Genomic DNA, 15,798 nt, shown 5'->3' with positions numbered 1-15,798 from the left:
ACGTTAAAAAGAATTCACAAGGCAAATAAAAAAACAGTTCTAAACTCAGAAAAAGTATTCACTCTCATTCATAACTGGAGAAATTTCATAATTAGAAAAATGTTGATAGGAATGTAAATTGTTACAACTTTTTGGAGAGGAATGTGGCACAATTTAGAAAAATGATATACATTTTTCTTTTGACCCAGCAATCCCATTTCTAGGAATCTACCATCAAGATATACCTCTAATTGTATGGAAACACATAAGCACAATGTGTATTCACTGAGGCAGTGTTTGTAATTGTAAAATGCCAGAAACAATCCAAATTACCTCACATACAATAATGACTGAAAAATTATGATAAAAAGGAATCACACAAACAAGACTAGTGTCTGCGAATACTAACTGATAGAATAAAAAGGGGAGAGAACAATTCAACATGGGAAGTGGGATACACAGCAGACTCATAAAATGGCAGATGTCCTAAACAGCACTCTGGCCTCAGAATCAGACCTTACAGCATTCGGATCTGGCCTAGGAGCCCATGAGAGTATTTTAGGCATGGTAAGCCAAGACACTCTGGCAAACAAACAAACAAACAAAAAAACAACCAAACCTAAATGAAAGATCTCTGTGAGTGAGATCCCAGTAGAAAGCATGGGCCATCAAAGGAGGAGATACCTTTCTCTGAAGGGAGGAGAGAACTTCCACTTTGACTATGACCTTGTCTAAATAAGATCGAAGTCAGCAAACTCAAGAGGCTTCCATAGCCTTGGCAACTCATGACTAGAGCCTAGGGAGATTTCTGACGCCATAAACAAGAGTGTCAAATTGTCAAGTCAACAACAGGAGTCACTGTGTATTTACACCTCATGTGGGATCACTGTCCTTAATGTGTTGTCCAATGTGAAGTAATGCTATAACTAGTACTCAAACTGTTTTACACTTTATGTTCTGTGTGGGTGCAAACTGATGAAATCTCTACTTAATAGATACTAAATCGATCTTCTGTATACAAAGATAATTGAAAATGAATCTTGATGTGAATGGAATAGGAGAGGGAGCAGGAAATGGGAGGGGTGCGGGTGGGAGGGAAGTTATGGGGGGGGAATAGCCATTGTAATCCATAAACTGTAGTTTGGAAAATTATATTTACTAAATAAATGTTTAAAAAAATTATGATAAATCAACGTAGTAAAGTACTGTGAATCTGGAAAACTGAGTAAGAGCTCAATGAACTAATTTACTATGATTTCCAGAATACATTTTTAAGTAAATAAGAGTAAAAATTGTAAAATAATATCTTTGGTATATAACCTTCTATGTTAGAAAAAAGTACCAATAAGGGAAAAAAAGACATATATCTGCTCACTAAGACACACACACACACACACACACACCCCACATACAAGAAGAATAAATCAGAAACTAATGAGACTGACTCTGGGAGTTAACAAGAACACTGAAGAATAGGGGGCTAAGACGGGGGGGCAAGGCAGGGAGGATAGTGTACTTCTCTAAGTAACATTTTCAAGCATAGTTTTGGTCTTAGAATGATTTCTCAAACTTTTCTGGAAGAATGAACTCATTTAAAAATATATCATTAAAAATTCAGTATTTGCTTAATGCAAGTGTTTTTCTTAAAATATGACTCTCCTTATGGAGTCCTTTTAAAAAACATTTCATTTTATAGTTAAATAACTATAATGACTTGGTGATGAGAAATGTCTGCCTGTTGGGCACCGTGCAATTTCTTTTTCCTCATTTCTTGGCCCACATAGTTTTTCACTGTATAAGGTTTTATCACAGCAACCACCAAAACTGCCTGACAAAGATGTGATGTTAATAAAGTTTTAAAGAAAATAATTATTATTCTGCATCTTTCAGCAGCCTTGAATAAATTTAACCTGCCACTGACATATACTATCCCAAAATGGCATTTGCTAAAGAATGTTACTGAAAGCATAATAATGATTAAGAGATAAAATTGTGTGGCATGCATTTTGCCTAGCAATTAAAAGGTTACTTAGAAAGCCTGCATCCCATATCTAAGTTCTTGGGTTTGAATCTTGGTTTCATTTCCGATTTTAGTTTCCTGCTAATGTGCACCCTGAGAGGCAACAGGTGATTGCACAAAGCATCTTGTTTCATGAACTCTCCCTAAATGATTTCATCGATTACAACTGCTTTGTCTAATGCCTTTATGTGGATGGCAATATAAACAGGTGTCTGTAAACTACTTAATTCTTCAGAGATTTAGGTCTATGTATCTGTACATTTATTAATTTTCTTACATTCTGCAAGCATTTTAGTCCCAACAGATTCATAACCAAAGCATTATTTCAAACCATCCTCAATATCCCCTGTTCCGTTTTCTCCGCTTTTATTCAATGTTTCAGAATGCTCTCTTTCACAAACGGAATGAAGTGAATTGAATGGTTTAAGTGCTATACGTGATATTTCCGTCCTTTCCTCTCTATTGGCACAGAGCTTCCTCATTATTCCCCTGTTTGATTGCCATAATCCTTCTACATCAGTATGAATTGTCTTTTTTCACCCCTGTATCCCTCATTCTGTTTTGCTTTAACCCCTGCAACCATGCATAAGTGTAAGGCACAAGCCTGATAATTCCATACCTTCTTAAGAAATCTTTGGATGTGTCAATTGGATAAAGTTTAAATTTAACACAACATATAAGATTCTCAACCCAAGAAAAGTTATCCACTAGGTAAGTCCAAAATTTCCAGCTGTCCTTTGTTATTAAATATCCTATTTTGATTTTATGTATGGGAAATTCTATTAAGAGACTAATGTTAAGAAGAGTTTGGGAAAAAAAAGCTGCCTCATATATGGTTGAGTAGCATATTTTTATGATCATGAAGAGTTATGATCTTTGGATTAGGTGTCATTTCCCAAAACAACCTTGCACCAGTTCTTGAGATAATATATGTCACATATATATCCCTATGAAAATATTTATGAAATGTGAAGAGGATGAATAGGTATAAAGTAACGGCTCAGGACCTTGTATTCGTGCAAACATCAAAGACAATTACATAATGCCTTGAATATTGGTGACAAGTTTTTTTTTTTTTAATTTTATTTATTTATTTATTTGACAGGTAGAGTTGTAGACAGTGAGAGAGAGAGAGAGACAGAGAGAAAGGTCTTGCTTCTGTTGGTTCACTCCCCAAATGGCCGTTATGGTCGGTGCTGCGCTGATCCGAAGCCAGGAGTCAGGTGCTTCCTCCTGGTCTCCCACGTGGATGTAGGGGCCCAAGCACTTGGGCCATCCTCCACTGCCCTCCCAGGCCACAGCAGAAAGCTAGACTGGAAGAGGAGCAACTGGGACTAGAACCCAGTGCCCCTATGGGATGCCGGTGCCGCAGGTGGAGGATTAACCAAGTGAGCCACGGCGCCGGCTCCACTGGTGACAAATTTCAAAGGTAACAGAAAAGAGAAACAACTTTGGAAGAACAAGTAATGAGTGAAAATATGGCTAATACATCCCTTGACCAAGCTTTATGAGAAAGAAGAAAATGATTCCAAGCTATACTGATAGCAAAGAGGCTACAAAGAATTTTCCAGGGCAAAATTCACCTGCAACTACAGTTATCATAATAAAAAAATGTCGTCATAATAATAATCTTTAAATATAATGAACGTTCAATTAGATTCTGTATCTTCAGTATGAAAAGACTATTTCAGAAAAATTTTCATTAAAAATGATTAAAATAATGTAGATTCATACAAAGAGACAAACTTATGAATCTCCTGCTGTGCTTTACTTCCTATTGTATCCCTATCAATAAGACCAGGAGCAAAGCAATTTTTTTTAAGATTTTTGAACTATCAATATTCATTGCGTTTTTCTTTGGTTTTTAAATATTTATTTATTTATTTTTTGAAAGGCAGAGAGAGAGAGATTCCACTTGCTGCTTCCCTCCACAAATGCCCACAACAGCAGCCTAGGCAAAGTTGAGGTCACAAGTTAGGAACTCTATCCAGGTATCCCATGTGGGTGGCAGGTTTCCAGGTACCTGGGCCATCATCTGCTGCCTCCCAGGCACATTAGCACGGGGCTGGAACAGAAGCACGGAGTAGCAGGGACACAACCAGTCAGTACAATATTGTTGCAGATGTGCCAAGGGGTGGCTTGCCCTGGAGTTCCACAACACCCACATCCAATGTATATTTAGATTAGATAATAAATAAGAATACATATTCATTAAAGAAATCAGCCAACACTGCAAGACATTCATTGAGTAAGAAGTAGATCTTACAGTTTACAGAGAGAGAGAGAGAGAGAGAGAGAGAGAGAGAGAGAGAGAAATGAATCAGTTCCTATAAATCCTGTGTACTGCTCTGCCACTATGGTGATTTTATGGCTCTGATTTATTTATTCTGAAGCCAAATTTATTTTCACAGATTCACGGTTGAATCTATCAGTTGTGTATGGATATTTATGTATATGTATATGTGTACACAAATGAAGGCATTTCAAAATGCTTGTGGAAAAGCAAATAAGTTTATTTTGGTGCAAACATTGTTTTTGAAATCATGCATTTGAGAGTTCCTCAAAAGGTCAACAGAGATAAGTATAAGAAATGAAGTGTGAATTTTAAAAAATTGCTTCAAATAAATTTATATTTTAATTCCATTTTCCATGAATTTTGGGAAGTACCTTTTACGTACAGGTATATTTTCTGAAACTAGAGTGAGCTTCACAAGCTTTATATCTATATATAATATCTCTGGTGCATTAAAAGATTCAACGAAACCTAACTGTTTCATCTGAGAAGATTATGTCCATGTCCACTTTCAGAAATGAAAGTGGCTCTGTATCAGGCATTAAGTCAAAGTCAAAAGTTTAAAGAATATACAAACAAATCTGATACATGTACTATAGACTTAACTATGTTTATTCTGAAATATGAGATCCATGATGCACGCATATAATAAGTCTTGGAAGCATTTTGCATTAACAATTCAGTGGAGCTTTTGTCTTGAAATTTGATTTCAAGTCCTAAGTATGTGTCATTAATAGCTGTAATACAGAACAAATAAATCAGCTGTGACAGAATTAAGACCAAAAATGTCACTAGAACCTTCTTCCCTTAGAATCACTGCTGCAGACCTCCTGACACAACAGAAAAAAATTAGTCCAAACTATTTGTACAAATATAAACATTAAAGAGACTCTTCCTTCAGCCTTCCATGTAAAAACATGTTTTACCAATTAAGTTTAATTTCCACTATTTTTGTTTCAAATTTATTATCTTTCCACTAATATTTACCTCTGGTCCTGGAGGGCCAGGTGGTCCTTGAGGTCCTGGGTCACCTGGTTGACCCTAGGTGGAGAAAGGGTAGGAACAAAAATATAAACATTAACTTTAAAACCACAATTAAAAGAGAAAACGGGCATATGGCAAGCAAACAGCACACAGTATATTATGTCAAAGTTCTAATGCCTTTCCAGAGATTTAATTTATGGCCCTCATCATTGTGAAACTTATTTAAGTATAATATTTTTGATATAATATATTTGCTCCCATAAAGTAGAGATATAAACATATTTATTAAGTGCTCAAGTAAAGGTAAAAAATTGTTTCTTTCAGATATAAGACAATAAACCTGAACCTCATGAAGTAGTGATCATCTAAATGAGGAGTTGCTTTTATAAATAACCAGAGTCCTAGGATTGTTAATACAACTCTTCTCTCCCTTTTAATACTTTTGGTGGCCTGATTTAGTATTTAAGACTCACTTGGATTAAATTCTGGTTTCTGAATCTGTCTATGCCTCACTTTTCTCATCAATAACCTACAATTATTGACAATAGTACTAACATTCTCACAGAGTCATTGCAAAGGTTAATTTGAGGGTTAATTATATGTAAAGTGCCAAGCACAATGCCCAGCACAAAGAGAGTACTCATTAATATTAATCGATTTTACAATCATTAATCTTTTCTTCACATTCTGCCCCTTGCTGGATTCTCAGATTGCTTTGATTCTTTCAAAAGCTTCTGTTGTTAGTGATTTCTGATTATATTGCACTGTGTTCAGAAAAGATATTCAGTACAATTCTATACTTTTAAACTTGTTGAAACTGCTTGTGACCTACCATAGAATTATCCTGGAGAATGTTCCATGTGCTGTTGAGAGGAATGTGTATTCTGCAGCTGTTGGATGGAAGGTTCTGTAGATGTCTATTAGGTCCAAATGGTCTAAGGTGCAATTTACCTCTGCTATTGCTTTGTTCATTGGGGGGGGGGGGGGGATTTGGTTTTCAATATATTGACTTTCATATTTCAGATGTAAAATCAATAATAGAGAAGAAAGTGAGAGGAGAGAAAGAGGTTCATATGAAGTCTGAGAGAAAGTCTAGAGAAAGTTGGTAATGTTCAAAACAGGTGTTAATTATGGAATAGGGAAGACCTGAGTATAATGATATCCTTGTTTCCATAAGAAAAACTATTGAATTCATTATTTATGTTATGTAAAATTTCTATGTGACCTTAGAATTTTATTCAAGTAGGTCCCAGGTACATAAAATTGGAAGATACAACATGAGATAACCCGTAAACACAGTTTCCCTCATGCACTGGATACATTCTCAGTGCTGAGGTATCTGTACATAAAACAGGACGATACAATTACTGTAATCAAATCTGAAGAAAGTTCATGAAATATTATGCAAAGATCCACTTAAGTTCCCTTTTTTCAATGAAACAAAACAAACACAAACACTGTGATCCATAAGAATCAGTACATACATCCTTAGGACAAGCACCTCTCTTAGAGAGACACAGATGAGGCCCTCTAGTGGCAAAATTCAACCAAAACCCTAAATTTACAAGCAGCAAGGAAAAAAAAAATTCCACACAAAAAGGCCTTTGTTTTCAGAAACGTTGACTGACAGTCAGATATTTAAAAATATAAATTATGGAATAATTATAATCATTCTTCAGAATAATTCTTTGTTTTGTAAAACTCTACAAGTGATAGAAAAGCCTAGTTAAAAAGTAGAAAGGACATTTTTTACGCCTCAATGAAACAAGACTTCCAAGGAACTCCAGAGTGGTTGTTTTGTGTATACTTTGAATACTCACAGAGCAAAGCTTTCCTATTCTGTGAGGTAAAACCATCCAGATCAGGATACTCTTTCTTATATCTCAAAAATGTTCTTTCATGTTACAACTTGGACCCACTTGGAAACAATGTCAGTAACACTAATATCTTGCATGACAGAAAAGTAAAAGTAGGGTAAAGAAATGGGAAACACCCTTTTATGAATTTGGCATTCATTACATGACATTAAACAAGTGTTTTAGGTAGGCACTAACTTGTATAAACAAGTGTCAGAGTCAGTTTCTTAATATAATAACTAATTCTATGCAAGCATAAAGTATCTTTCTATAACAAGGGAAGTTTATGGGTCAAAAAAATCTATATTTCTTCCTATTAATAAGATACAAGCAAGAAAAAAAAAACTAAATACATGACCACCTCACTAATAATAATTCCTGAGTCCTTATCATATTGTCAGCCAGAAGTATATATTTTTTAAATGTTTGATGAAGCAAACATAAATGCTCAATTATCTCCCTACCAAAGTATTCCCTGATGACATGAGACACAATTTTCTTTTTTATTAGAATAGTCCAGGAAAGTATAAAATGAGCAAGTAAAAGCCTCACTCTCATCATTTCTTGTTCTCTGCCTTAAAAGAAACTCAACATTTCTTGTGACTTCTTTCATGGGGAAAAAGTGTTTTTTTTTTTTAATTTATTTATTATTTATTTGAGAGTCAGAGTTAGACAGAGAGAGACAGAGGAAGAGGACTTCCAACCATTGGTTCACTCCCCAAACGGCCACAACGGCCAGAGCTGGGCCAATCTGAATCAGGATCCAGGAGCTTCTTCCAGGTCTCTCATGTGGGTGCAGGGTCAAAAGCACATGGGCCATCTTCCACTGTTTTCCCAAGCCATCAGCAGGGAGCTGGATTGGAAATGGGAGCAGCTAGGACACAACCGTCATCCATATGCAATGCCAATGCTGCAGGCAAAGGCTTAATCTACAGCGCCAGCCCTCACCACTCCCCTGTTTTGTTTTTTAATTTTAAGATTTAGAGGAAGTTTTAAGACAAATTTGTTAAAGAAAAAATAGGCTCTCAGCTTTTTCTTTAGCTTGAGAAATATTGGTAATCGCTATTACTAGGAGAAAAAAATATTAAGCTCACATAGGTACAAGAAATCTTAAAAATTATATTTATTTATTTTCATTTCCTGGAAAGGCAAAGTGAGAGAGAGAAAGAGAAACTGTCCATCCACTGGTTCACTCCCCAAATGCCTGCAATGGTCAGGGCTGTACGAGGCCAAAGCCAAGGGACTGCAACTCCATCCTTGTCTCCTATGTGAATGGCAGGGGCTAAAGCACTTGGGCCATCTTCTGCTGCCCTTTAGGACATACATTAGCAGGAAGCTGGATCAAAAGTGGAGTAGCTGGGATGTGAACCACTCAATGTAATATGGGATGTGAGCATCCCATGTAGAGGCTTAACACACTGCACCCCCATCTCTTATTTTAAACGTGAGAAACTGTATCACAGTGGTTAGATGACCAAGATCATAACATGTGAAGTGTCAGAACTGGAGCTAGAACCCATCTCCATCTCTCAGGCTAGTAATTTTTATCCTCTCATAAACATCTTATCAATATAGATTAAATCAAACAATAAAGAACAGTAAAATATCTTGCCTTATATAATCATATTAGGCTGTAGCTTTCTCAAAAAGTTAATTGTAAATCATAAGATATAGTATTGGTATATTTTATGTATTGGCTTTAGATGGTGTGTTGTTTCTTTTCTGTTTACTATCAGAAGTTAGAAAACCATCATATTAACAGGGGGAAAATGATGTAAAAATTAAAGTCTTATTTTTTCCGGTCACTGCAGTTTGGAGTCATACACAAAAAGCAGAAACTGTCTGTTAACTTCACGACCTAATCTCATTACCTTACGTGTGCACTTTACAGTTTTGAGCTTCAAAAGCTGGGTTCAAACCTTGGCACATGGCTGTACATGGCTGAATTAGCTGCCATCATTTCAGGGCACAAAACTGGTAAAGGCAGAGGTCACTGGTAACATAGCATCAAAGATGAAAAAAACTGTTCTTTGGATTAAATAATCCCTGAGAAGTATTTGTAAAATATTGTGACTGTTGGAAGTCACAAAAACAGTACACATGAAGCTCTGAAACTTAATAGTGCCTCCTGAGATGCAGCACTAATTAACCCTTAGACGGGAGGGTGGAGTTAGAAGGAATTTGATGAATTGCTCAGGTAAACAACATCTTACTTTCAATGCATATTTTAATGTAATATTAACAAATTATATTTCTATTTCTATTTTTCCAACTATATTCACCATCACAGAGTTGTAATCAATGTTAAAATCTTAAAACACTAAATCCTAGGGGAGTCGGCGACATGGTTCACTTGGTTAATCCTCTGCCTGCGGCGCTGGCACCTTGGGTTCTAGTCCCAGTTGCTCCTTTTCCAGGCCAGCTCTCTGCTGTGGCACAGGAGGGCAGTGGAAGATGGCCCAAGAGCTTGGGCCCCTGCACCCGCATGGGAGACCAGGAGGAAGCACCTGGCTCCTGGCTTCAAATCAGCGCAGCGCTGGCAGTAGCAGCCATCTGGGGGGTGAACCAACAGAAGGAAGACCTTTCTCTCTGTCTCTCTCACTATATATAACTCTACCTGTCAAGTAATAAAAAAGAATAATAAAATTAAAAAACCACTAAACCCTAAAGCATTTTATCATAGTGGCTAAGAACATGAGCTGTGATACACTTGATTACCTAGATTTTCCTAGGTGGCCACCTACTATCTATGGGACCTTGGGCAGGTTATTAAACACTCTTGTGCCTCAATTTCCTTAATCTATAAAACAGGAGCAACAAAAGCATCAGCAGCATAGGACTGTCATGCACATTAAGTTAGATGACAGTCTCTAGAAATACTGCCTTGCACATTGTAAACACTCAATAAATGTTAACTCTAATAAGTATTATAATTTTAAATATTCAAAGATACATTGTGAATGATTTTAATTATTAATTTTAGTTTAATAATTTGTGAGTTTTATGCTAACTACAACATAATGTCACTTTTCTTTCAACTAATTGATGCCTAAGAATTAGAAAAAAGGAAAAGAAATTAGAATATTTGGAACCACCAAGGAGTGTGACATGCTATCTTTTTTTCAGACTATTTCCTTAATGGGACTGATATTTGGAAAAATAAAAATACTATTTAACATGTTTTATGTTTTCTGTGTTAAAAACTCCAATTTAATTTAAATACTATTTGTAATGGGTCATTAGGAGAAATAGCATAACCAAGATCTTTAGAGTTCATAGAAACTTAGCTTTGACCAAGATTTGGGGTTAGGAGAAGGTCCAATATTCTATGGAATATGAGTTGAACACTTGAGATATATTCTAAAACTGAAGAGCAAAAATGCAAGACTGATAGTCTTATAGTAAGCTTCTTGTATCCTGCTCACATCAGCAAGTACCAATATTTATGCTTGGTATGCACTCTGTTAATGGGAAAGAATAAAGCAAAAGTTCAAACCTACTGAAAGTCCTGGCTTTCCTCTCATCCCTGGCAGTCCTGGCAAACCAACAGTGCCCTAAAAGAAAAGAATAATAGAGGGAAGAGAATGCTATTATACCACAAAAGGCAGATAACCTTTATTTGAAAGCAAATTTAAAAACCATAGGCATATAATAAAAAATTCATTTCAATCAAGAACTTAAAACTACATTGATATCATATCCTAACAAAATACAAGGTTAAATTAATAAGCATTATTTCTTTTGAAATTATACTGTTTCATATTTTCATAAAATCAGTGGTATAGGAGATACCTTATCTCCAGGATACCCTGGTTCTCCTTGTTCTCCTGCCATGCCTTGTTCACCCTAGACAGCACAGTATATACAAAGATATAAACACAGTAATATTATAAGAAAACAAGTATTAAGAATAATATATTATTTTAACTACTTCTGAAAAGTTAATATTATTCATAATACAAATTAGATCACATTATTAAAAATAAAGTAATTTCTACAGTTTACTTGAAAGAAAAAAACAACTGCAATGAGAAATTAGCTCTGTGATAATATTAATATTTAAATCACCTTATCACCTTTGATTCCAGGTAGTCCCTTATTTCCTGAAAGGCCCTAAAAAAAAAAGTGATATTTTGTGACAACATAGGGAAATTAAAGTGACATATCCATTATGCAAATAGAACCATACCATTGGCCCAGGAATTCCAGAAGGTCCAACTGGTCCCACAGGACCAAAACTGCCCTAGGAAAGCAGTAAGAAAGAAAGGTATCATTAAGTATTCACTATCAAACAGATTGTAGTAAAATGAATAAATTAGTGAACCTGGATCAACACATCTCACTAAGCTCCCACATGTGCCTTGCTTTTTAACAACTTCTTTTCCTCTCCACACTTAAAAATCATACCAATCTTCCAAATTTAAGTGAAGGTTAGCTTATTTCCTGAAGTCTTATCAGGAACTTGTGGACTAGTTCACAAGGCTGCTTCCTCCAAGGAACTCCTGTATTCCTGTCCATGACTTCATCTTATATATTTCTTCAGCTAGATAATATCTTATAAAAATACATTAGTGCTGTGATCACAGGAAGTATTCAATACATACTTCATTTCATTATCTTAGATTTTTATTGCACCCATGTATTCAAGCAGATATTTCTTGAGCAGTCTTCATAGTCCATGACATTCATTCTGCAATGTTTCACCAGCTAGGTAACATCCTGTAGAAATATTTCAGTGCCACACTCCCAGGAAGTATTTAAAAAATCCTTCCTTTCATCACCTTACATTTTAATTTGACCCATTTATTCAGCAAATTTTTCTTGAGCAGTCACTATGTGCCAGTGATTTCTATAATTTGATTTTATTATTTGAAATTTGCAGAATGAGAAAATTTACCATAAATTCACAGATAAACTGAGCAGAAGACAAAATGCTCTACTCTTCTGAGCTTATCTCATTTATTCGTCATTTAATACTTACTGAGCACAATATGTACCAGACACTGTATCAGTATTGAAGAAAGAAAGAGGAAAATGACATAATGTCTAATGTTAGGTTTTCAACTTAATGCTCCAATTTTTTGAAAAACAGAACTACCACTATCATCTATAAGCAAGAGACTAATAATACTCCTTCTACTTATCATACTAGAACACAAAGGACAATAGCAACCATTGAGGTATTTCCAAAAACAAAAAAGGTGGGCATCCTTGATAGTTTGTGGATAAGTAATAATTTCTGTGCCACTGAGGCTTCTTTTTTCTCCCTTCTCTCACTTCCTCACTGGACCTATCTTCCAAACAATTCTTCACCCTACAACACAAAGTAGGTTCAAGCCTCTCTTTTATGGTTTCCAAATGTTCAGGAAATTTTAAAGTTGTATTTGTGAAATGCTGAAAATGTTGCCCATTGTATTTAGAACCTATACATCTCTTTAATAATTAAATTTGTAAAAAAAGAGAGAGAGAAAGAGAGATCTTTCATCTACTGGTTCACTCCACACATGCCCCCAAAAGTGGGGGCGAGGCCAGGTGTGAATCAGGAGCTGGGACCTCAATCCAGGTCTCCCATGTAGGTTGTAGGACCCAACTACTGCCATCATCTGCTTCTTCCCAAGGTTCACATCAGTGAGAAGCTGGAATTGGAAGTGGAGTTGGAACTTGAACCTGGCACTTCAGTATGGAATATATATATATTGGTCTTAACCACAAGACCAAACCCCTGTCCACCAGATGTCTTAGGATAGCAAACCAGGCCTTCTGTATCGGGCTCTACCAACCCTTCCGGTCTCTTTCCTTCCATTTTCTTCCCTCCTCTCTTTCATCTCTCTACCCTAATCCTACATTCTAAGGACAATGACTTGTTTTTCATTTTCTCAATATGCTTTCCCTTATTACAGGTCCTCATTCTTTCCTGATATGGTTACTTTGCAAGAATATCCTTCTACTATACTACTTAGAACATACATTGCACTCTACTTTTTAAATTCTGTGTTCCTGGTCCGTGTATTCTGTGAGAGTGGAAGTATGTTTCATTTATTATTTTTTAATTTCCCAGCTACAATATAGTAACTGGAACATAATAGTTTTGAAATAAAGTATGGAGTGCCTATTGAATGAGTTAATTCACTGAAAAAAACTTAACAGCAATTTCTAGAGCTCTCTCTTCCAATATAACTGAGTATTTTAATAGACTGACTTTATATTATACAAATTTCCAAATGGAAAACATGACTTCCTGACTTTTGGATGAATCTTACAGTCTGTTAATACAACTGACATAAATTATTTTCAACATGCTTAATCCTGAAACATATGGGACTGTTAGAGGCAAAGGGTAATACTTTCCAACCTGACAGATATGTAATATTCATACATCATTGCTTGCAATTTCAGTCAATAGGAAACAGTTACTCTAATGACTACAGTAGCTAGTTTATTCAAAGTTCAAAGCTTATTAATATCTTGGGAATGTAATAAACATCTCTTTTCAGAAATTACAGAAATTATTAATGTTAAATCTTACAAACATAAAAAAAGTCCCTGCATCCTGTTTTTTCACATGCGTAATATTATAGACTTTCAATTCAGTAAATATATCACTGGTTTTTTGTTTGTTTTTTTTTTTTTTTTTTTGACAGGCAGAGTGGACAGTGAGAGACAGAGACAGAGAGAAAGGTCTTCCTTTGCCATTGGTTCACCCTCCAATGGCCGCCATGATGGCAGGAGCCAGGTACTTTTCCTGGTCTCCCATGGGGTGCAGGGCCCAAGCACTTGGGCCATCCTCCACTGCACTCCCTGGCCACAGCAGAGAGCTGGCCTGGAAGAGGGGCAACTGGGACAGAATCCGGCACCCCAACCGGGACTAGAACCCGGTGTGCCGGCGCCGCAAGGCAGAGGATTAGCCTAGTGAGCCGCGGCACCGGCCATATATCATTGTTTTTGATATGGCATCTTCAAATGAATATACTGATTGTACATTTGTACAATTTGTATGTACAATAACCTTTAGTTTTTTTGTGACTCTAAAAGCAAAATCACAAAATGTAAGTATTAGGAAATACCAAAAAACATTTATGATGGAAAGAACTTAGTGGGACGGAGACTTAGGAAGTAAAAATTGAATGGTATGCTATGTTATAGAAATTTCCAAGGAATGCCAAGTTAAAAGTTGCATCTAAAATCCTAGTCTTAAAACACTATGCCTCTCTGAAACACCACTTTCAGCATCACAAAAGTAACCTGCAGGTCCTTCAGCATTCTCTATTATATTCCTGTTCCAGGAGGAGGTGGGACAAACCTAAGGAATGCTTTCATGTGAGGGACCCAAGTTTTGGGTTGGTGGGATATAGTCCCAGAAGCAGAAGAGCCTCCCACACAACTATAAATAATAGAGAATTTTTGAGTTACATTAAATCCAAATATAGAGACACAAAGGATAGGTTGTATGGAAAACAGCAGCCACTGGCCAATTAAGAGTTCATATAAGGATGCTGTGGAAAAGACTGAGTTCCACACAAGCTTTTCAATCACCATACCAATAGGTGATAATCTCTCACTAGTGTAATTTAAAAAAGCAAATGACAATTAACAATGAACAGCATGGAAAATTATATAAAGCAATAATATCACTTGTCAGAAACCATACCTGCTAGAAAGGAACATCTGAGAGAGAAAATAGAGGCTATAGCTTTGGACAAGCAGACAAACTATTACTGTTAATTACAAAGGTTTTTCATAATCTTTCCCAATTAGTTTCAAAACCTCACTTCTGGAGGAGAGAACTTCCACTTTGAATATGGCCTTGTCTAAATAAGATCAGAGTTGGTGAACTCAAGAGGCTTCCATAGCCTTGGCAGCTCATGACAAGAGCCTCGGATGATTACTGACGTCATAAATAAGAATGTCAATTGTTAAATCAACAACGGGAGTCACTGTGTACCTGCTCCCCATGTAGGACCTCAGTCCTTAATGCGTTGTACTATGAGAATTAATGGTAAAACTACTACTCAAACAGTACTCTATACTTTGTGTGTCTTTGTGGGTGCAGGCTGTTGAAATCTTTACTTAGCATATACTAAGTATATAAAGATAATTGAAAAAGAATCACGATGAAGAATGGGATGGGAGAGGGAGTGGGAGATGGGATGGTTGCGGGTGGGAGGGAAGTTATGGGGGGGAAGCTGCTATAATCCAAAAGCTGTACTTTGGAAATTTATATTTTTTAAATAAAAGTTGAAAAGAAAAAGAAAAAAAACCCTCACTTCTTCAATCTCCTGCCATCCCCCAGATTTTCTACACCACAAGACCACTGTCCCTCTTTCCATTTGCTGAACATCCATGTTTCCCCTACATAGCACTCTTCTGCATTAGGGCCCTTTCCTGTTTTCTACCCTATCCCATTCATACACAACATTCAAGATTCAGCTTTGTGAGGCCAACAGTGACTCACTGAGCTAACATGAACTGTTCCTTTCTCAGTGGCTTTACATTTAGACCATGACAGCAATAATCACAATGCAAATAATGACATTGCTCACTTTTCCCCTTCTAGCTATTAGAACATAACATTGCCCAACACAGGACTCTTGATTTTTCTTATTTTTATGCCTAATATCTAGTTCAGGGTTTGATACACAGTAAGTACTTATACTGTTTTGATTTTT

At 36.2% G+C, this 15,798-nt stretch overlaps 1 protein-coding gene across 8 annotated transcripts in view; it reads right to left on the bottom strand.

Annotated features, from left to right (window-relative positions):
- COL24A1 (collagen type XXIV alpha 1 chain) overlaps positions 1-15,798 on the bottom strand; it is a 419,676-nt gene that overhangs the window by 270,707 nt on the left and 133,171 nt on the right. For 7 of the 8 annotated variants that reach the window (XM_070078137.1, XM_070078144.1, XM_070078142.1 and 4 more), the window contains exons 16-20: positions 11,322-11,375; positions 11,201-11,245; positions 10,925-10,978; positions 10,633-10,686; positions 5,280-5,333 (exon numbers count right to left, since the gene is read on the bottom strand). In XM_070078137.1, coding sequence (XP_069934238.1) covers positions 5,280-5,333; positions 10,633-10,686; positions 10,925-10,978; positions 11,201-11,245; positions 11,322-11,375 — 261 coding nt within the window. The remainder of the gene's footprint in view (positions 1-5,279; positions 5,334-10,632; positions 10,687-10,924; positions 10,979-11,200; positions 11,246-11,321; positions 11,376-15,798) is intronic. The other variant, XM_070078141.1, reaches the window with a different exon arrangement.

Source organism: Oryctolagus cuniculus, chromosome 7, assembly GCF_964237555.1.
Source record: "Oryctolagus cuniculus chromosome 7, mOryCun1.1, whole genome shotgun sequence".
NCBI lineage: Eukaryota > Metazoa > Chordata > Mammalia > Lagomorpha > Leporidae > Oryctolagus > Oryctolagus cuniculus.
This window is presented reverse-complemented; position numbering and strand designations above follow the sequence as displayed.